The sequence below is a fragment of the Mus caroli genome, unplaced genomic scaffold, assembly GCF_978045245.1.
Source record: "Mus caroli unplaced genomic scaffold, Mus_caroli_1 scaffold_3, whole genome shotgun sequence".
In the NCBI taxonomy this organism is placed as follows: Eukaryota; Metazoa; Chordata; class Mammalia; order Rodentia; family Muridae; genus Mus; species Mus caroli.
This window is the reverse complement of record NW_028227258.1, coordinates 93555861-93577698: the sequence shown is the minus strand read 5'-3', so window position 1 is coordinate 93577698 and position 21838 is coordinate 93555861. Positions and strand designations below refer to the sequence as shown.

At 40.3% G+C, this 21838-nt stretch overlaps 1 protein-coding gene across 1 annotated transcript in view; it reads right to left on the bottom strand.

Moving 5' to 3' along the window:
• Positions 1-21838, bottom strand: part of Ift80 (intraflagellar transport 80) — a 123493-nt gene that overhangs the window by 28666 nt on the left and 72989 nt on the right. Inside the window, exons 9-12 of the mRNA XM_085835836.1 lie at positions 19648-19827; positions 9230-9348; positions 6719-6793; positions 1711-1874 (exon numbers count right to left, since the gene is read on the bottom strand). Of these exons, the coding sequence (XP_085691962.1) occupies positions 1711-1874; positions 6719-6793; positions 9230-9348; positions 19648-19827 (538 nt within the window). The remainder of the gene's footprint in view (positions 1-1710; positions 1875-6718; positions 6794-9229; positions 9349-19647; positions 19828-21838) is intronic.

Here is a 21838-nt window from a genome sequence, read left to right as displayed (position 1 = left end):
CTACTCCAAACTACTGTATTTCTTCATATTGGTTAGGATGGTTCTTTAAAGGCACAAACAAACAAACAAGCAAGCAAGCATGCCAGTGAACGTGGGAGAAATGGAAATTAGAATGTTTACTCACTGACTGCTGTTAGTAGTAACATAACATGGTGCTGTTACCATAGAAAACAGCACAGAGGAACATCAAAAAGTTATAAACGGAACTTCAAGTGATCTAGCAATTCATTGCACTTGTGGGAAGCACTGGCTTCAGATCTCATGTTAGCAGTCTCATGGTCATTGCATCATTACTTACAACAGCCAAAATGTGGACGTGACATGGTCAGTCTGATCAGTAAACAACAACAACAACAACAAAATGTGTATGGGTGGGAGCACAACAGAGCGGGGTGAGGAGGGAGGAGAGGCAGAGGGAAGAGGGAAAGGGAGAGCCAGCCAGTCAGACACACACAAACACACTCACACACACAGAGATATCACTTAGCCTTAAGAAGGAAAGAGAGAAAAGAAAGCCTTGCACATCTGGAAGACAGGCTAGGTGAAATAAGGTAGCCATCAAAGGACAAATGCTGCACAATTCTACCAGTGTAGATGCCTAAAATAATGAGTCTTACAGAAGCAGATAGCAGGATACTGGATGCTGGAGCGGGGAAGAGAAATGATGTAAAATTTCCGTAGTGCAAGATGAGCAAGGTCTAAAGGTCTTCAGTACAACACTGCCACAACCAGTCAACCAGGTAACAACTTGAGAGGAGAGGCTTCACATTAAGTGCCATCATGGATTAAAGTAGTACGTGGGCTGGAAGGATGGCTCAGTGGTAGGCAGCTGCCTAGCATGGAGGAGACTGGGTCCAGCCTACCTCTCTGCCCTCCTCTCCTGCTTGGTTCACTCTGAACCATGGAATAGCCTTCAGATAGTCCCTTTAATGTGTCAATCATTCCCTCCTGGGATCTTTCTACTTATTTGTTCTGTAAGTCAGTGCGCCCACAGTGCCACTCCTTCACCCTGGATCAGTCACTTCAGAGCATGTGTCCTTAGCCAACTGTTGAGTTACATGTGTTCACTGACTTCATTTTGACCACCTTTGATAATTTACTTAATCTAGAATAGGATGTCTTAATAAAACAGTTTAATGTAACATGGCATTACAAAACACTGGAATATATATATACATATATATATATATATATATATATATATATATATATATATATAATATATAATATATATGTGTGTATGTGTGTATACACACACACACACAAATCTAATATGGCCTGGATTTTTACATGTAAAATTTAAATTATTCATATCTTCTTTTTACTTCATTAACCTAAAATATTAATTGACAAATATATAAACAAAATAAATGGCACAATGAAGAACATTTACTATATTACTAAATGAATACAAAGGGAATATCAAAGAAGCTTAAAAACTTTAAGAATTAACATATATTTTAGAATCATAATCCTTGAAATAAAATTATGTGAGTAATATATTTACCACTGGTCTCGGATGTTGAGACAACATATATTTGTTTTACCTGTATGAGAATTTTAGTTATTTAGCTCATGTTTAAAAGAAATCAGGGAATTCCTGGGTTTTCCACAAAATGTTAATATATTAAGAGATGAAGAAAGGGAAGTCCCATAGCTTTATAAACTGCCTGAAATTGTACATGAAAGGCCACATAACGGCAGACTTACTCTTCTCGTCAGCTTTGTCCTTTATTGCTATCGTGTCATTGCTCAGAGACACAGTCTGAGCGTTCAGGATGTCTGTTCTCATGCCAGGAAACTTTGGAGAAGAAATGAAGCGCCCTTCATAAGAGTGCAGGTAGATACCACCGCCATCCACCAGAAGAAAATGTCTGAAAAAAATTTTTAAAAAAGGAAGATGCTCCATTCTCATTTCTCTATTGAGTAAGAGTTTACCTTTGGGGGTAAAAAACCTAAATCCTAAAATTATAAGTATGTAGATAAAGACTGAAATATTTAAAACTTGAAAGTGTTTGTTTTATTTTGCCTTTTAACTGGAAGTAGGGGAGGGAAATGACAAGGTCAAAAACATCGAGCCCGTGTCCTCAGATCTGATGTCATTTACGTTATGCCCTCAACTCATCTCTTTTTCTAGGAAGACATCCCACAAGAAGGCAATCAGAAAATCCTCGTTTTCCAGTCATGGATGGGAAGATAAGATGCTGTTTGCTCTATGAAACAATACTGAGACGGGTTTCAGAAGCAGAGTGTGTTCAAGATAAAAGTCAGGTGCTGGTTAAAGCCAAAACCAAAAATGACTCAAAAATTAACTTCAGTGCCAGCATTTATTAAAGTGAGATGCTTCTGATTTTAAGATTATGAAGTGATCATAGTATGTATTCATATCAAAACACTCATGATATTTGCAATGGGCATTCAGGTACAGCTATATTCTTTGCTATAGCTATATTCAAGGCTCTAGGATCCTTGTAGTTAATAATTTCTTAAATATTTTATGGTCAATATATTTTTTCTTTGGAAAATTCACACATTATAAACAATAAAGAGGAAAACAAAGACATCTCTGTACTAAAATTCATTCAAAATAGATCTCTACCTAATATAGATACTGACAGTAAACAAGGGATGAATACAGCAAACATTTTAACTAATGTTTTCATCCTTGGGGATGGACCCTTGCTCTACATATGTGAGAAAAATGCTCTATGAGTGAGCCATTCGCAGAGCTACTAGTTCACTTTGTGTGTGCACGTGTGTGCACCTGTGTGCATGCAGGCAGGCACCAACTGTATTAGCTCACCACATGTGTAGGTCACAAGGCAATCTCAGGTTAGCCCTTCTGCCTTGTTTAAGAAAGGAACCCTTTGCTCTACAGAGCTGCTACACCAGGTTAGCTGCTACAGAGCTCACCTACAGACCTCTCTGCAGCTCCCACTCACCACAGAGACTCGAACTACAGATGGCGGCCACTACTGTACTCAGCTCACTTGGGGTCTGAACTCTGATCCTCACATTTGTGTGACAAGCGTTTTGTTCAGGTAGCAATCTCTCCCACCCCTAACTCACTTTTGATGGGCATTTTATTTCAAATTATTCATTGTTGTTGTACTTTGCAGGGAGCAGGGGAAGAGATGTGAGACAGGGTCTTCTATGGGACAGACAAGGTACCCTGGCTGTCCTGAACTTTTTGTGTAGATCAGGTTGGCCTCAAACTAAGAGAGATCCATGTGCCTTTGTCTCAAAAGTACTGAGATTAAAGGCACGTGCGTGTCTACCTCTTATTCACTGTTTTTAAAAGTGTCTACAATGTACATTTGTCTCTGTCTACTTATTTTAAAATATTCTTTCTAGAATCATAACTTCAGGATCAAAGAGCACATACCTTTTAAAATGAAATTAATGGGTGTATACTACACCTATATTTGTATTTCTAATGAATAAAAAAGTACACACTCTAATACTTAAGGATATGTATTTATTTAATTGAAGTATTTGGTCCTTATGGATTAGTGTATGGCCACACAGTATAAAAAATGGTATTTCCCAATATTGACTAAATGACACATTATTAATATATTCTTTCTTGCTAGGCAGTTATAAAGCATGCTTTTAATTCCAGCACTTGGGAGGCAGAGGCAGGTGGTGTACAGAGTGAGTTCTGAGAGAGCCAAGGGTACACAGAAAAACCCTGTCTCTAAAAACCAAAAACCAAACAAGAAAAAAAATCCTTTTTGTCATTACTAAAAGCTCTTTGTTTCTTTCTTTGTTTTTACACTGTACAAAAATGCATCCAAAATAGACCAAACTCCTCAGTGTGAGATCTGTCACTTTTTGAAACTATTATACAAATATAGGAAAATGACATTAAGATACAGTCATAGGCCAGAACTCTCTGAGAAGGACTCCAAGAACCCAGACAATGATATCGAGGCTTGGCGAAGTGAGGGCAGGGAAGATGCTTGAGGACCTAAGTTCAGATCCTTGGCATGTAAAACGCTGGGCACAGCAGTGTGCTCCTGCAATCCAGCATTGGGGAGGTGAAGATAGGAGTGCCTGGAGCTCCTTGGCCAGGCAGCCCAGCCAAACTGGGAGGCTCCAGGATCAGTGAGAGACTCTGTCTCAGTATAGTACAGGCAAGCCCAGGAGGTCTCCACCCTACACAAACAACACAGCCAACTAAGGAATTCTAAGAGCGGGGGAAATCGTCTTCCTCAAGGAAAAGCGCACCAACTGGCTATCCAACATCCAATGGTCAGTCCTCAAACTATACGTACAAGTAACATTATACAAACACACCCACACACACCAATAGTTAATGAAAAAAAGGCCATGGATTTGAAAGAGAGCAAGGGGGAACATATGGGAGGGTCTGGAGGGAGGAGAGGGAAGGGAGAAATGATGTAATTACATTATGACCTCAAAAGAAATAACCAAAAAGGTATGGTGGAGAACATTAGATGAAGACACCGGGCATGAACTCTGGCCTTCATGCACACAAATGTGCACATGCACTCCTACATACACACCCTTACACACACACACACACAAACATACAGACAAATAGAGCAATGGAGGAAGACATCCAATGGTAATCTCTGGCCTACACACATGCATGTATACCTGCACATGTGCACATCACACATGTACAGAAATGTTATCACACTCAGCACTGCAAACATTTCTTATTATAAGTAAGACATCAGCTTTTAAACTTCTCATGAGGAAATAGTGTTTCAGTGGGTAAAGGTCTGACTATAGAGATGAAATCAGAGGCAGGCAGTAACTAAATTACCTTTTACATAACTATTTATGCCATCAATATATACTTAAACTATGAACATACTCAATAAACTTATAAATAATTTACAAAATTATTTGGAATAAAAGACATTTGAAAAACAGGGCCTTTAGCTAGCTGACTCTTGCCTTTTAACTGGTAAAACGACATATTTAAAAGCCATGATGTAAGTAAAGCATGCTTCATTTCATTAAATGATGACAAAGTTTGATGCAACATTTCCTTGATGACCCAGGATCACCATCGTGACGACCATGTTCCTCAGTAATTAAATGACAGTCTGACTCAGCCCCTGCTCTGTGCTTCAGCTTCCTCTTCCTGTGACTGCCCAGCCACCATCGCCCAGCAGCTTCAGTCCTGTTCTGGCTACTTACGGAAACCTCTGGGCTAGAAAACCTGCTAAAGACCAGCACTAAGCTGCCTCCACACCGGGAGAGGAGGTGAGTTAAGGTGTGTGGCTTTGATGCAGAGGGTTTATATGCATGTTTAGGTAAATAACTACATTTCCACGCTTCGTTAAGTCTTATTGGGTAGCTTTCCTACACCTGACCTTGGGCAAAGTGCAGAGATGTTATTGTCATAGCTTTTCTAAGTTTGATTCAGAAGGGGGTCACTGCCCTTAATAAATCGACTGTCGGTTTTTATTTTAAAATTGTGGCTGCTGGAGTAACATCCAGTCCTAATTTGCTCAAGCGTATCACCCAGGGCTTCTTAGTCCTGGATCACTGAAGAACTTGCCAGAAAATACTACTTCTCAATTTTCAGCCACAGCCTAGAAGCAGGCTCATAAAATCAATGAGCTTCAACCAATAGTTAAAAATGAAACTAGAGCTGGGGGTATAGCTCAGTCACAAGTATGCGCTGAGCACAGGCAAGGCCCGGGTCCTGTCTCCGGTGCCAGGAAGGAAAAGGAGGAGAGGAGGAAGGACAGTGGAGCAACACTGGACCACTGCTGACCATTCACCTCACCTACCACACTCTTAGACTTTTACAAACTTAGGATAAACTAAAGCCACATAGAAGAGAAAAAGAAAGAGCAAGCAAACAGAACACTGGGGCCAGACTCCCTTTCCTGTTGAGTGTCATTCTCTCATGCTGTTACGCTAATGTTACTTGTAATAAGATTTTCCAACATTTAAAACTAGTAAACTAGCACATTTCTTGATTTTAATTTTTAATGTAGTGAATGTTAATTTATATATATACATATAAAACTCACATGTTACCTTAGTATCTTTGTAAGAATATAAAGAAATTCTGAGAATAAAATATTTAATTACCACTGATCTACTTAAAAATTATTAAACACATGATAGGAAAAGACTGCAACAACCACTTGGTGGCTCACAACAATCTGTAATGGGATCTGGTGCCCTCTTCTGGTATGCCTGAAGATAACAACAATGTACTCATGTACATAAAATAAATAAATCTTTGATCCCGGCGTGGTGGCGCACGCCTTCAATCCCAGCACTCGGGAGGCAGAGGTAGGCGGATTTCTGAGTTCGAGGCCAGCCTGGTCTACAGTGTGAGTTCCAGGACAGCCAAGGCTACACAGAGAAACCCTGCCTCGAAAAACCAAAAAAAAAAAAAAAAAGAAAAAGAAAAGAAAAGACTGATCCCAAATGACTACTACATCATTTTGTGAGAATTAAAAAATTAAGATTTATTTTTATCTTACATAAGTATAAGTGTATTTTACCTGCTGTTTATGTGCAACATGCATGCAGTTCCCATGGAGGCCATAAGAGGGCACTGGATCCCCTGGAACAAGTTACAGAGGATTGTGCCACCATGTGGATGCTGGGAACTGATCTTGGGTCCTTCCTCATCTCTCCCACCCCTGTGAGGTATTTTAAAACTGCTACATGAGCTATCTTAATCCTAAATTCAATAGTTAAAATATAAACAAATTACCTTTCTGCCTGCAGAATTAAACTAACGGTTCCTTCTTTGAGATCAAATATAAGTGGTGTATTCCAGTTCTTCGTACTAAAAGATGAATAAAATGAACTGTATTAGCATTTCAAATATTAAACACATATTAATAAGCAAGCAGTTACTCATCTTAAATAGTAAATTTAATTTCACAAATTATCACATATGTATTTCTATTAAAGCACTTTTAACACATTAAATTTATTCACCTGTCAGTATCCTCAAGTAAAAAGCAGAGATTCTGTGTCTCCAGCAACGATTACAGTAAGTGCTTACTGGAGAATACTGTACATGAATGTAGGAATCCTAAGAACGAGTCCTTCTTCTGCTGTTTATTAGCTCTGAGTTTAGGCAGGCCATCTAAGATTTCTCATCTGAAGAACAACAGCAGCATAGCATCCTGAAGATGGATGAGGCTAATCTGGATTAAATAGTGGGCTGCCACATCTCCCAGCCTTGTGACTTTAGCAAGTTTAGCTTCCTTAAAGTCAGTGTCTTCCTAGAGAATAATAAAGAGCCCTCTAAGCGCCTGACAAAGAATGCCGTAATAGCATGATGGCACCCAGCATGGTCCGAACACTCAGGAGGCAGAGTCAGGTAAATCTCTGAGTTTGAGGCCAGCCTGGTCTGCATAGTGAGACCCTGCCTAAAACAAACAAACAAACAAACAAACAAAAACAAATATAACATAATTGTGTTCAACATAATTATTTTTCCTATAGATCTTCCAGTACTTTTGTTGGATTAAAACATTATTTCTGTAAAGTGCTCTAAAAATGTAAGCTCTGACCACACTTACTCAATAAAGTGACAAGTAGACGCACAAATAATTCCTCTCGTTTTTAATAGGACAACGAGATTCAAAGAACCGGGAGAAAGGCAGACATGATGGCTAGTAATCCTAGCACTCAGCAGTGAGAGGCAGGGGGGTGACTATGAGCTCAAGGTCAACTTGGGCTACATAGTGAGAAGAAGGCCATCTTGGATTAGAGAAACACCCTGCCTAAACAAGCAAAACCAAAACAAAACTGGGGCAAGTGAAGACACGTCTACAACTGAAGTTGTTTCCCTCTTTAAATGCCTTTGTATTCTCAATAACTCTCATAGAACCAATTCTGGTTTTGAGACGCAGTCTTGAACTAGCCAAGACAGTCTTGCTGTCAAGTAGAGTTCTAGTTTGGCCTTGAAGTAGCTATATAGGTGTTGATGGCCTTAGACTCCTGATCCTTCTATCTCCACCTTCCAAGTGTTGAGGTTATAGGCATGTGTCACTTATTCTTTTATTGTATGTATATGCATGTATGTTTATACATATTAGGTGGGAACCGGAGCCCTTGTCAATGAGACTCAATATTGTTACATTATGACTTACTGGGCCATAGGATATCAATGCAACACTATACTTTATATGCTTCGATTCATTTCTTTATTCAGATACTTGCTCAGTGACTACCACATGCCGAGCTAAGCCACGGGCAAACAGTCTACCCCATATTTATAAAACAGTTAAACCAAAAATACATTGTAGTATAAAACAAGCACAAGTTTTTCATGTCCATAACAAAACTTCCTGACGGTATGAGTTGTTTTTTGAGTTTTTTGGATAGTTTAGATGGTAGGATGTAAAAGCTTGCTTGTACTACTAAAAATAAGGATTTTGGAAGTTGACTATTAAATATGGCCACTGCCTAAAAATGAAATTATATAAATTTACTATTATTGCCAAATTATGTTCAAAAGAAAGGCAAGAACTGCTCGGGAGTCCTCCCTGCAGCTCATTCTACACATGGCAGTTATTTACATCCATCGTAGCAAGTAGCTGTAATATAGTACACTGACTGCCACCCGGCATCTCCTCTCCTCATTCAGCAAAATCACACTGATGATCTAACATCGGTCACTGTAGAAATCTTGACATCATTATAATCACAGACTGTAAATCAGGCCGCTGCTTCCAGAAAGCTGCTTGTGCAGTGCTTATGAGCACAGCAATACCAAGTGTGTTTTAGGTTTCCGGGCAAGTTCTTGGTATATTAATTATCATTCAGGAGGACACTGAATGTATTTTTCACTGTTTCTGAACAGCTCCAGGTCATAGTGCATTTACAGTTACTATAATTCCATGTCCTTACTGAATTCTTCCAGCCTGCCAGCCGTCCTATGTTACAGTAATCTGCTGGCTCCTCAGCTATGCTAAGCGATGGATTTTGACTTAAGACTCTACCAAAGTCTTCCTTCCTATGTAAGGAAACCACAGCACACAGCTATGTCCAGTTTTAAAAGTGAGCTTAACACACAAACTTCATTACCTCTATTTTCTTGCACATATGGGGGGGGGGGTCTTCATTTCCTGATCTGAAACATGGTGTTAATCAGTATGGTTTTGAGAAAGTTAAAGTTAAAACAAACTGTGCTGATATGAAAACTTGAAAATAAATCTCTCATCACTGACAAAACCTCTGGATTTTCAGGAAATGCAAAGGTGCTTACGAGAACACATAGCACTGGAGAGACGTTGAGACAACCAAGTGTGCATGGTTTAAGGATGCTTTAATGACTCTGTCCCGGAACTCCAGTAGATCCATGGCATCATTGAGAACGTTGCGAACCTAAGCAAGAAAAACAACGTTTTTAAAAAGAAATCTAAATTAAAAAAAAAATAAGCTAACACGATGTTAATATGTAGGAAAAATTCAATGTGCTCTTAATTAGGTAAGTATATAAAAAAGAAATCATCTAGGCATAAACTGATATACTTTGGCATAAAAATCAACTGAGAAGGTCCAGATACCAAAAGAAAAAAAAATCCCTTAGAAATAAATAGAAAAGACCTATAAGGATTTCTCATCTTCATGCCAAGCCAAGCGATACTGGAATGGGATGAAGTTAAAAATGCTCCAGCACCAAGATGCAGCCAGAGAGGGTGACATATACAAGCTGGAAGGAGACCATATGATTTCTGTCCAAGAGAGTAAGAATAGCTCTTTTTTCGTTAGATTTTACTTCAAATTTTAAGTTCTAAACAAAGAGATGATTGCCTTAAAATTCAAAAGTGGAGGAGATATTGGTTTCATAAAAGGAATGTAAAGACTGTATAGGAAAGAAGAAAAGTGCACAGAGGCGGGAAAGCACTTCCCTATGTGAGAACAGGTAGTGAAGAAGGTTAAGAAGCAACTGGAGCTGGGCGTGGTAGTGCATGCCTTTATCCCCAGCATATGGGTAACAGACAGACAGATCTCTGTGTTAGAGGTCAGCCTGGTCTACAGAGTGAGTTCCGGGACAGGCAGGACTACACAGAGAAACCCTGTCCCCCTATACCCTACCCCAAATCAGATAAGCAACTGGAAAGGGGAAATTCAAAACACTTCCTGAGGAAGAGTAATCCTGCTCTCCGCATGATCTCCTAAGAAGGGGGCTTGAAATTGTTTTAATCTCACATAGCTTGCATGAAGCAACTAGCACCTGCTGTCCTTTACATCTAGTTATTGGGTTCCTGCGCTGAGTCCCAGCAGCCAGTTCATCACCACCATTATCTTACACCCTGTTATCAAGGACTTGAGCTGACTTGTCCATGCTTGCTTTTCTCTCTTTGGTATCCTGTTGGTCAGTCCCTCTGGGAGCTAACTTCCTGCCTACACTCATTAGTTCTGAATCTGTGCAGTCACCTCTAACCACTGAATAAGAAGCTCTCTGGGCAGAACTGACATCAGGACTAACTTCACTGAGCCTTTCTAGCCCCACTCACTTTCCTGGACAGTTCATAATTTCATTTTCTTTACAGCTGAATAAAATGCCATTGTAGAAAAAAATCTTACAAATGTTCAGAGGAGACAAATTTGCAAGGATTCTAGCATTTAGCCACGTTGGTCAACAGTTTTTAAGTCAATGGACAAACTATAATAAATCAAGAAAGAGGGTGGATGGCTCAGGCTCTTTCCGCTCTGGGTGAGATCAAGGCGCATAAGGCAGCCGGCATACCATGAATGAAGAATCAGGAAAAGAACACAATGACACCCACAGGCCAGTCGCCCTTTAGGCCCTCCTCTAGACAGTGTTGTTTTTTCTAATAATGCAAAGCTTTAGTCAACAATTCAATGAAAGAAAGACAGGGAGTCACACTCTTCTAAGTACAGCTTCAAATTTCTGGTTGAATGTTTATAGCCCTTAATTCCTGTTGTGGGGTCCTCAGGAAATCAATGCATGCTTTAATAAAGAGGCCCTCGCACTCTCAAGTGAGAACACAGCTATGAGACAGAATGTACCCAGTTTGCACACTAACTCTACTGGCTTCTTGGTCTTGGACTTTGCAGCTTCTAGAATTATAAAGGAAAAGGTTATGGTATTCCATAAGGCAGCCTGATAGCTTGGCAAGCATGGCACATATCTGTTCCCCAAATATCATCATGACATGAGCCAGCAAAAGTACATACACATATGCTCTTTGTTACTGCATCCTTAGTTCTAAAATCCCATCTCAAAGATATGTAAGCAAAGCTATAGAATGCCACCTGTGCAGGCTGCTTACAACAGCACACAATAACTGCAAGACTAGAAACAGCCTAAACGTCTGCCAACAGTTCGATTAAACCACGGTGCATCCACACATGCTGTATAGCTGGAAAACAAAACGCAGAACTATAAAGGGGCAATACAAGACACAGAACAGCATGTTTAGTATGCTATCTCCTGTCACAAGATTTTCCCTGTCCAGTTACTCTAGGGCAGCTGGAAGCCTGTGAGCTGAGAGTTGCAGAGACAGAGAGCGTCTCGGGAGAGAGAGGAAGGCCAAGATGGAGGTGGACATGAACAGCATGGCTTTAACCAGCCACAAGTAGCTATAATATCATAAGGTTAGAATAATTGAGATAAAGCTTTTATCATTATTAACTGGCTCTGAAATTACTGTATTGGCATCTGTATATTGAGAATTTAGCCATACACAAATCTGTTTGGTTAATTATAAGCTTCAAGAATTTTGATTTATGCTGGGCATGGTGGCACACGCCTTTAATCCCAGCACTCGGGAGGCAGAGGCAGGCGGATTTCTGAGTTCGAGGCCAGCCTGGTCTACAAAGTGAGTTCCAGGACGGCCAGGGCTATACAGAGAAACCCTGTCTCAGGGAAAAAAAAAGAAAAAGTTTTGATTTACTTGGTTACTGGAATGTGGGACTGCCTATTACAGGGGTTTATGGCAGAGAGGGAATGCTCCAGGGACAAGCAAGCCAGACCATGGGGGTTGGGGGAGAGGCGGAGCTAGCTGGAGAGAGTTGCTGGCACAGGAGCCCGGGAAGCCTGCTGTTCTGGTCCTGCTGGGAAGTTGGCGGGCTGAGAGAATCAGGGGTACAGAGAATTGGTGGGATCATTTTTTAATATTTCCCACAACAATCTTCTATCCAAAAATGGAAGGATGTTTACATATATATTGGCATGCTTATTTATTAGAATTCAATAACATTATATGAGTAACTTTCTTATATATGGAAGGTTAATGACTTTGAGAATCAAATTTTTCTTTTAAGAGTAAGAACAGCAAATAAAAACTAAAATCTCGGGGCTGGAGAGATGGCTCAGTGGTTAAGAGCACTGACTGCTCTTACAAAGGTCCTGAGTTCAAATCCCAGCAACCACATGGTGGCTCACAACCATCCGTAATGAGATCTAATGCCCTCTTCTGGTGCATCTGAAGACAGCCACAGTGTACCTAGGTATAATAATAAGTAAATCTTTAAAAACAAAAACTAAACTAAAATCTCTGCAACCTTACATGAAGTAGGACTTCTTAGTATGAACTCATGATTTCCTTTTATCTATAAAACCAAATCCATTGTGTCTAGAAGTCATGATCGCTCAGCATCAATAAATGCATGGGGCACCTGAATTCAGTCTCTATATAAGCAGGTCTTCCAGTAGAACTAAGGCCTTCCTGGGAAAACCAGCCGACTGCAATGGTGGTGTAGTAGACTAGAATGGAGCAAACACCTCCCAGAAAGCAAGGTAGCCACTGAAATCACATCAAAAGAAGTAAGAGCCATTGGCCAAAGACAAAACAATTTGAGTTTTAAAGAAAATAATGATGTCAGTGGACTGAGACATGTCAACAATGTTGAAGTTAGAGGCTGGAGAGGCAGCTCAGAAGTTAGGAGTACATACTGTTCTTGCAGAGGACCCAGGTTTCATTCCCAGCACCCACGCTTGGGCGTCTGACTACATGTGCTAACTACATGCCAGGTGATCCAACACCCTCTTTCGGCTTCACAGACGCCCATCATAGGCATAGGAATACAATCAAACATACACATAATTTTTTTAAAAGGTTTTAAATGTTTTAACATCTGCATGTTTATAATGATAACGTCAACAACACACACAAACAAAATGCATTGGAAATTCTAGAAAACAAGAAAAAGAAAAAGAAAGAGAAAAAGGAAAAGGAAAAGGAAAAGGAAAAGGAAAAGAAAAAGAAAAAGAAAAAGAAAAAGAAAAAGAAAAAGAAAAAGAAAAAGAAAAAGAAAAAGAAAAAGAATTCAGCATTTGTCTCATTTCTGGAGAACCAGATAGCTGATAAGACTAAATCCTTTCCAGAAAAACTCTAGCTGATAAATGTGGGAAAGGCTGTAATTACAGTATAAGCATGTTGCAACCTTTAGAGAGAGCTGCTTCTACACAGCTATCATCAGTGGCTTCTAAACACATTTAGGGAAGACACATAACAGGATCCCTTATGACAGATGGGTCAGGCTTACTTCACCTGGTCATGATGAAGAATCTAACACTAAATGACAGACAAGCAGACACATGTGCCCTTGGAAGCAACCCAGCAGGAAATATGTGGCACCATCCTACCGAGTATTTTATAAATATCAATACTCAAAAATACAGTTTCAGCAGGGTTTCCTGTATCTTCAGTGGAACTCAATAAGTAGCTAAAGATGACCTCAAACTGTTAAGTCTCCTATGTCCAACTCAAGTGTGTCAGGATTCTAGTCTAAAAGCTACCCCAAGCACATCTACTCTCTTTAAAATCCCTTCAGGTATTTATCACAGCCCACGAAGTCTGACTGGCACAAGAAGGTTGTAGAACAATGGTCTCTGGAGGTGGCTTCATCTTATATACTCAACAGTGTGCAGGGTGGAGGGGGAAGAGTCACGGCAGAGATAACTAAAATACACTGTATGTTTGTATGGAATTGTCAAAACACATATTTTAAGAAGGAATGTAGAGCATGCTTTCAGTGCATGTGTGACACAACTGTCACCAGAAGTCTGAGTCCCCAGAAACCTTACAGATCCAGCTATCTCCCGTCTCTTAGTGACACTTTCAAGCTAGGAGAACAGCCCCTAACAAGGTACAGAAGCGATTCCTGAAGGGACAGTCTGTAGTAGGGTGACTTGTACATTTATCTAGTTTATACGCATTGGTGTTTTGCTTGCCTATTTATTTGTGTGAGAGTGTAAGATCCCATGGAACTTTATATACAGTTGTGAGCTGCCATATGGGTGCTGGGAATTGAACCCAAGTCCTCAAGTAGAACAGTCATTGAGTGCTCTTAACCGCTGAGTCATCTCTCTAAGACCTTGAGTGACGTTTTTTAAAAAAAATTTAAGGAACCTTATATATTAGTTTCCTTAGGGCAACATGAGATCCTGTGAAATAAGCTGATGGTTAAAAAGCCTTTAAGAAAACATGAAAATATCAAGAAAATACTAAAATAAAAATATTCCATATTTTTAAGAGTCTGGGTATTATTCAAATTATCATTGGTTTCTTAAAATCCATATTTTCCTAGAGTTTGCTAAGGGAAAGTACCCACTTTTTGTCAATGTGACATAACAGAACCAATCTGTTAATGAAATATCCCAGCCATAACAGCAGAACTAAAGACTGCAATCTTACAACTTCAATACTATTGAATCTCAGCCAGGCATGGTGCACAGGCCTTTAAATCCAGCACTTGGGAGACAGGGGCAGTAGATTACTGTCAGTTTAAGGCCAGCCTGAGCTACAGAGGGAGTTCTAGAGCCACATAGTAAGACTCTGTCTCAAAACAACAACAACAACAACAACAAAAATGAAAAGAAATCTCACATAACAATGCCTTATGATACATTTTAAAATGTGTCCATGACTCTGTTCAGTTCAAGGCTTCTCTGGGATTCCTCCTTAAACTTATGTTAACTTACACTTCCTCACAATATTTAGATGTTTCAGTTTGCTATAAATAAGACTGTCTCAATACTCGCTCACTCCTTCACATGACTATGAAGGCAGCAGTCGCAAGCACTCACTTTCCTCTCCATAACCTCCTCCAGTCCTCCTCAACCACAAGAAACAGAAGTGAAAGACAGGCGGCACATCCTGAACATCAATCTGTACTCCAGGCCAAAATGTGGACAACAGCAAAGAAACGCAGGCAAGCTGCCCAGGCTCTGCCTGCCTCCTGCACCAGCTACCCTAGGCCCTTCTTCCAAACAAAGATATCAGCTTTCTCTTTTGGAACAAATTATCTGTTGGAATGCGGCTTGCTGTACAAGTGGTAGATGAAGATGAATTCTCATCCAACACCTGCTATGTCCCAGGAAAGCTGACATGAAGAAGACAGAAACTTGCTACTGGGAAATAGCAGGGGCCAGGTCACAACCCAACACCATCTATAGCTTTTTACTAAGTAAAGCACAGTCAGCCACGGCTCTCCTGCACATCTAAAGAAGCTATAAAACTTCAAACCTTGCATACAAAAGGTGTGGTTACTCACTCTTTATGGAAATTCTGTCACCTCCAATAAAAGAAGGGAAGTTGCCAATAACTACAGTCTGCAGTAAGAGAATCCTCCAAAATGCCTAAACTGAATTTCATGAAAAGCACACTGGGATGCCCAACTCACCGATCTCGTTTCCCCTGCTGTGATACAACAGTCTGACAAGAGTGAGTCAAAGGCAGAGGGGTTTATTTGAGCTCACAGCTCAAGGGTACATCACGGTTGGGAGGTGAAGGCGGCAGCAGCTTGAAGCAACTGGCCACACCCTAAATGAGGAAGCAGAAGGAGATGGGCTCAGTTCACTTTCCCCTTCTTACTGCATGCAGTTCAGCATCCCAGACCAGAAAAATGGTGAGTGGGTCTTCCCACCTACATTAACCTAATCAAGACAATCTTCGACAGGCATGTCCAGAGGCCCAGCCACCAGGTGACTCCAGAGCCCATCAAGCTGATAATTAACACTGCAGAGAGAAGTCTTAGGGTACTCTGCTTTGCCTAGAGTAAGGTGTGGGTTTGGTACTCAGGGTGCTGCTTTCTCTTCCTGCCTTGCTGTACCATTTTCACTGGAGCTGCCTCATCTACCTTTCATTATGGTAATATGTGGAGGGAATATGGGGAAAGTGAAAGGGAGAAAAAATAAATCTGTATCTTATTGTGTGTGAGTGCTTTGCCAACATGTATGTCTGTGAATCCCATGTGTGACTGAGGCCCTTGGAGGCCAAAAGAGGCTATGGATGTCGGGCCTGAGAGTTACAGGCTGGCTCTGCTTCTATGTAAGCTCTCTTGCTTCCTGACGGCCACAGCAATGGAGCCAGCTACCACACACCCTGCAGCCAGGCCTCCCAGCAAAGATTCATCATATCTGTCTCTGTCTCTGTGTCTCTGTCTCTCTCTGTCTTTCTCTCCCTCTTTCAGGAAGAGGTGGGTGTCTGCCTAGAATCATGTATGCTTTGATTTCCCTTGGGAAACCACGCCCACTAGTCTCAGGCACTAAGTAGTTCAGATGAGACTGACATTCCCCGCCCCCATACATTTAACCCACGCTAAGCACATGAGACGGAAAGCTCAAACTTCTGAAGTTACTACAAGAAATGAGCCTTCTGATGGACTTGAGCTGGTAGGTGCAACACTGGAACTGCCAAGGCCACTAAATAGAGACTACCTTTCTTAAAGTGAAGCCAGTTACAGGGGAAAGACTGAAGAAGGACATGATGGATCCTGTTGACATTACTTGATCCACTGGACCAATTGTCCCTCAACTTTATCTCCTGACTTTACATAAACCAGTCAATTTCTTCTTCTAATTTCTCACCTTAAATCAATTTGTATTAATTTGTATACGGAGTAATTTTAAGACACTAACCTAGGAGGGCCATGAGAACAGAGAACAAATATATTTTATTTGGTGCTGTGTTCCTTATTGTTTAGCCTAGCACCCGGAAAGTGTTAGAACTCATGCAGTGGATAAATAAATAAGGGATAGTACTAAGCAAGAATACTGAATGGGTCCAAGTCAACAACCGTGATGTTCTACAGTCACAGACAGTGTAAAACCCTTTATAAATTAAAACGCTTTCCATGTCTATTTAATTTATCAACTTTGCTTCTAAGGAAAACTTGAACTCAATATATTCTTTAAAAGATTCCATATGTAATATCACATGAAATTTACCTAGTCACTGAGGTGAGTCTTTCTTATTTCCAAATTAAAACTCTATTTAGAAGCATGGCTATGGGGCTGGTGAGATGGCTAAGTGATTAAGAGCACCGACTGCTCTTTTGAAGGTCCTGAGTTCAAATCCCAGCAACCACATGGTGGCTCACAAGATCTGACACCCTTTTCTGGAGTGTCTGAAGACAGCTACAGTGTACTCACGTATAATAAAATAAAATAAATAAATCTTTAAAAAAAAAAAGAAGCATGACTATGTTCTCAGGAGAGCTCTCTAGAATATAACACCAGAATTATTTTGATAATACTAAACTCCTGCACATATGAATAAAATAGTTCTGTCCCAAATCAGTAGATTAAAACTCTCAATGCAATTTTATGGTCCTGGAGATAATGTCATGTTTTGGTTCCAAGTTAGACTATATATATATATATATATATATATGTATGCCATTATTTACATAAACCTTCAGTTCGCAGGAAGTTCTGAAGACAAAAGGGACCTGTCAAGCTAGTCCATGGGCTTTAGCTCAGGAGAGCGCTAACCCAGCACATTATGAGGCCCTGGATCCAATCACTAGCACCAGAAAACAAAACAAAAACAACACTCCACAAATTGCAACCTGAGAAGTCTACAATGTGAAAAACTCTGCCACAAATTATTTGGCTTCCTAAAACAAACAAACAAAGTTAAGAAGAAAAAGAGCCAGGAAAAAAAAAAAGAAAGAAAGAAATTACAGACCAAGACCAACTTAAACGATGCACCAAACCCATTGCAATCGTTTGAATCTTGACTTAAACAAACTTTAAATTTATAACACGTAGGAGACATGTGAAGATTAGAGCATTTTGTAGACATTTTATAAAATTAAAAAATTAGTAGTAGTAGTAGTGTACGAAAATGATATTATGATTAGATTAAAACAGAGATGCTCTTATGTTTAAGCTATAGATACGGACCTTTTTACAGATACAGTACAATGTAGGAATTTGCCTGAAAGTCAGGGTATATTGGAAAGCAGGTGAGACTGTGGATGGACAGGGCGGGTCTGCAGCTGATAGCTGAAGCTAGATAGTAAGGATATGGAGATTCTATACACTAGTTTCTGCTTTCCTTTAAAATAAAAAAGATATTTTCCAAATAAAATAACCAAAATAAGCAAATAAAACCAAGAAAAATTCTACTAAATCTAATATTTAGTCTGGGGATCGTATTATTGACATTTTAAAATCTTGGTACTTGAGCTAACAAAGCTCTTTAATAGGGTAACCTTTTAATTAAAGCCATATTACTATGAATACACAAGACAGAAGCAAGTGATACGACGAGGGGGAGGGGAAAGGACAGCTCCTCCTTTGGCAGAGGGTCTTCACAGGCAACAGTCCCTGCACAGCAGCCACCACGTTTTTGCAGCTGGGTTTTAAGGTCTGTTGGACACTTGCTCTGCACAAGGCATTAAGCTAGTGCTGGCCTAATTGAAGAAACAAAACGGAAAAGGCAGTACCCAGCCAGTCCTTAGATGCTTCCAACTGACCCACTGATGCTCTCTGATCTATACACATCCCCTCCCTTCTCCCACTGACATATCCTATTTCCATGTATTAGACTATTCCACCTTAGAACTACACAATAATCCCCAAACATGGCAGCTGGCATATTATATATGCCCAGGCAAAGGAATAGGAGGACACAGGAGCAGAAGGTCCCTCTGCCTTTCCTACTAACTTGCCCTCAGCAAGTTGTAAGACTAAGCAAGCTTCTGACCTTTCTCTGAAACAGCTCAAAGACCCTTCATGCAGCGTCTTCACAGACATCCTGTCTCTAAAAGCAGGGGATGTGGAGCAGGGTCTGCACACAGCAGGGCCGCAGAGTCCCCAGTCCATGCTCACTGGAACAGATCGTCTTGCCCTGTCCCTTTTCTCCACAGCTGTCTGCTCTCCCTCAGACCTATGATGTCAGGTAAAGCTTGCATGAGATGACGGAATGCTGGTGAATCTGCCCGTTGTCATAGAGGCCTCAGTCAGAAACGCAAACATGAAGAAAAGTTCTCCTCCTTACTTCCTAAATCCCTACAGCAACTCCCTAAAGCTTTCCTTCCCATCTTAACTTGCCTTACCCAATTCTTAAAAGGTAATTTTTTAAAAAAAGATTAATTGAATTGAGCCATAAAGAAATAGTCTATTAGGCCTGCCTTGGATCAGCTTCTGGTGTGAAATCTGACTTATGAATCTCTCTGTCTGCACTTCCTCAAGTGCATCACACTCACTAAATGCTTTGACTGTCACTAGCCTGTGCTATGCTAAGCTCGGTAACTACAAATTCAGATGCTTTCCATAAAGGGTCTGACGTCATGCCTAAGTCAGGCACTTCCAACCATGACTGGATGTCTATAAACAGGCAAAAGTGACCAATAAGGATAAATCCCTGCCCTGTATAGTGCAAAGCAACAGATTTACTGGACTCTGGAACACGATCATACCTGCATGGTCCTTCTCTTCGTTAGTGTTACTTGAAAATTTTTCCACTCCCAGCGCTGCTCCACCACATGTGCAAAGACAACATGCCCATTCCCACAGGCTCCCGCGATCTGAGTGCCATCAATAGACCACGCGATGTTAAATATGCTGCCAGTGTTGGGCTTCTCTAAAGCATATGACCACTAGATGGAAAAAGAAGAGAGTGAAAATTGATTTATTGCCTCCCAAAAGTGAGAACTTTTAAACTGGGGATATATTACATATTAAGATACTAACATGATTTTTGAAGGAATGTATTTCGTGGGCATTTATAGCTTTATTTCTTGAAAGTTACATGTTTTGCAGTGAAGCCAATGGCAAAAATATGTGCCTCTCCTGGAACACACTAATTCCATTAAAGAAGGTATTGGTGCCTTAAAGTACTGGTTCTCAACCTGTGGGTTGCAACCCTTTGGATGGGGGTCAAATGACCCTTTCACAGGGGTCACAGACCAGATACCCTGCATGTCAGGTCTTTACATTATAATTCATAACAATAGCAAACTCACAGTTATCAAATACCAATGAAAGTAATTTTATGGTTGGGAAGAGGAGTTACTACAACATACAGAACTGTATTAAAGAGTCCCAGCATTAGGAAAATTAAGAACTACTGCCTTAAAGAAACTGCTTCGTTAAAGTCCACAGACACAAAATGTCTAAAAAATTACAAAAAAAAAAAAAAATCATCCAACAGTTGATACACATTCTGACTCCTGAAAGTATCAGACACACAAGGTGAGCTTCCCCTTGCTGTTTTCAGAATGTAGTAGGCAGAACCCCTTCAGGACTTGAGGGACCTGTAAAGCAAGCAGCAAGCTAAGTGTCCAGGACAGAAGAGTCTTCTCTGTGCTCCAGAACACTATCATTTTGGCAGACCGTCTCAGTCAGATGCTTTTCCTTTTTGTTTCTGCAGATGCAATAGCATTGTTTCTAGAATGCTTTACCATATTCTCTTCCTATTCATCCAACCTTATAATCAAATTCTCTCCTGCACTCTGCTGGTGTTCTTTATTAGCTGCTCTGTCTTGGCAGGAGGATCTTTCCTTCAAGGCCTGTCTGGGCTACATGTCGAGACTCAGGTCTAAAAAAACACATAAAACAAATTAACCATCTCAAAGATGCCATCAAAATTACTGACTGGGTCACCAATGAGCTTATTTTACTAATAAGACTCTTTGGAAATAAAACAATGTAATCAGTCCATAGAATAATCCATTAAAACGGAACATTTCTATACTGGCCTCTACCTGCTGTGTTAATTTTGTTTGTTTATTTATTTAAGAATGTATTGTGTATGTCGGGTGCTTTGCATGCACACTCAGTGCACTAAGCGTCCCAGCAAAAGCAAGAGGAGGGCATCAGATCCTCTGGGACCAGAGCTGCAGACGGCTGTGAGCCACCATGTGGGTGCTGGCCTCTGGAAGAACAGCTCCAAGCTCTAAGTGTTGGTTTTAAAATAATGAAACTAAATTCTATAATAGAAATCAAATTTTGAATAATTTTTTTCCTTTTTTTTTCTTTTTTTCGAGACATGGTTTCTCTGTGTAGCCCTGGCTGTCCTGGAACTCACTCTGTAGACCAGGCTGGCCTTGAACTCAGAAATCTTCCTGCCTCTGCCTCCCAAGTGCTGGGATTGAAGTTGAATAATTTTTTGAGCCTCTCAATCCTAGACAGCAGAAAAGAACCCTTTTGCTTTGTGGTTTATAGTTTATGGTTTCTAACAAAGCTGGTTCTACACCAAACATGAAAATGCAACTATAAATTCCTCCTGTCTTTCATTATAAAGTCAGACATTCACTAACATAAATAGGACATTTCTCAGAGGATTAAACTAAAAACTTCAAGTAAATCTGAAATGGCTTGAGATAAAAAATGACTGCCCCGCCCCCTCCTCCATGACTAGGACTCTGCCCTCGGCACCAGCTTGCCTGGCTACTACACTCGAGCCCTGCCAACTGTGTTTCTATCATCTCTCCCAGCATGCCTGCAAACATATGATTACACCAGGCTTGTATGCCTAGCCTAGACAAGGCTACCCATCTCTCCCCTGGTACCAACATGCAAAATTGGGACATAGATTTTTTTTTTAACGATTTATTTATTATTGTATCTAAGTTCACTATAGCTGTCTTCAGACACAGCAGAAGAGGG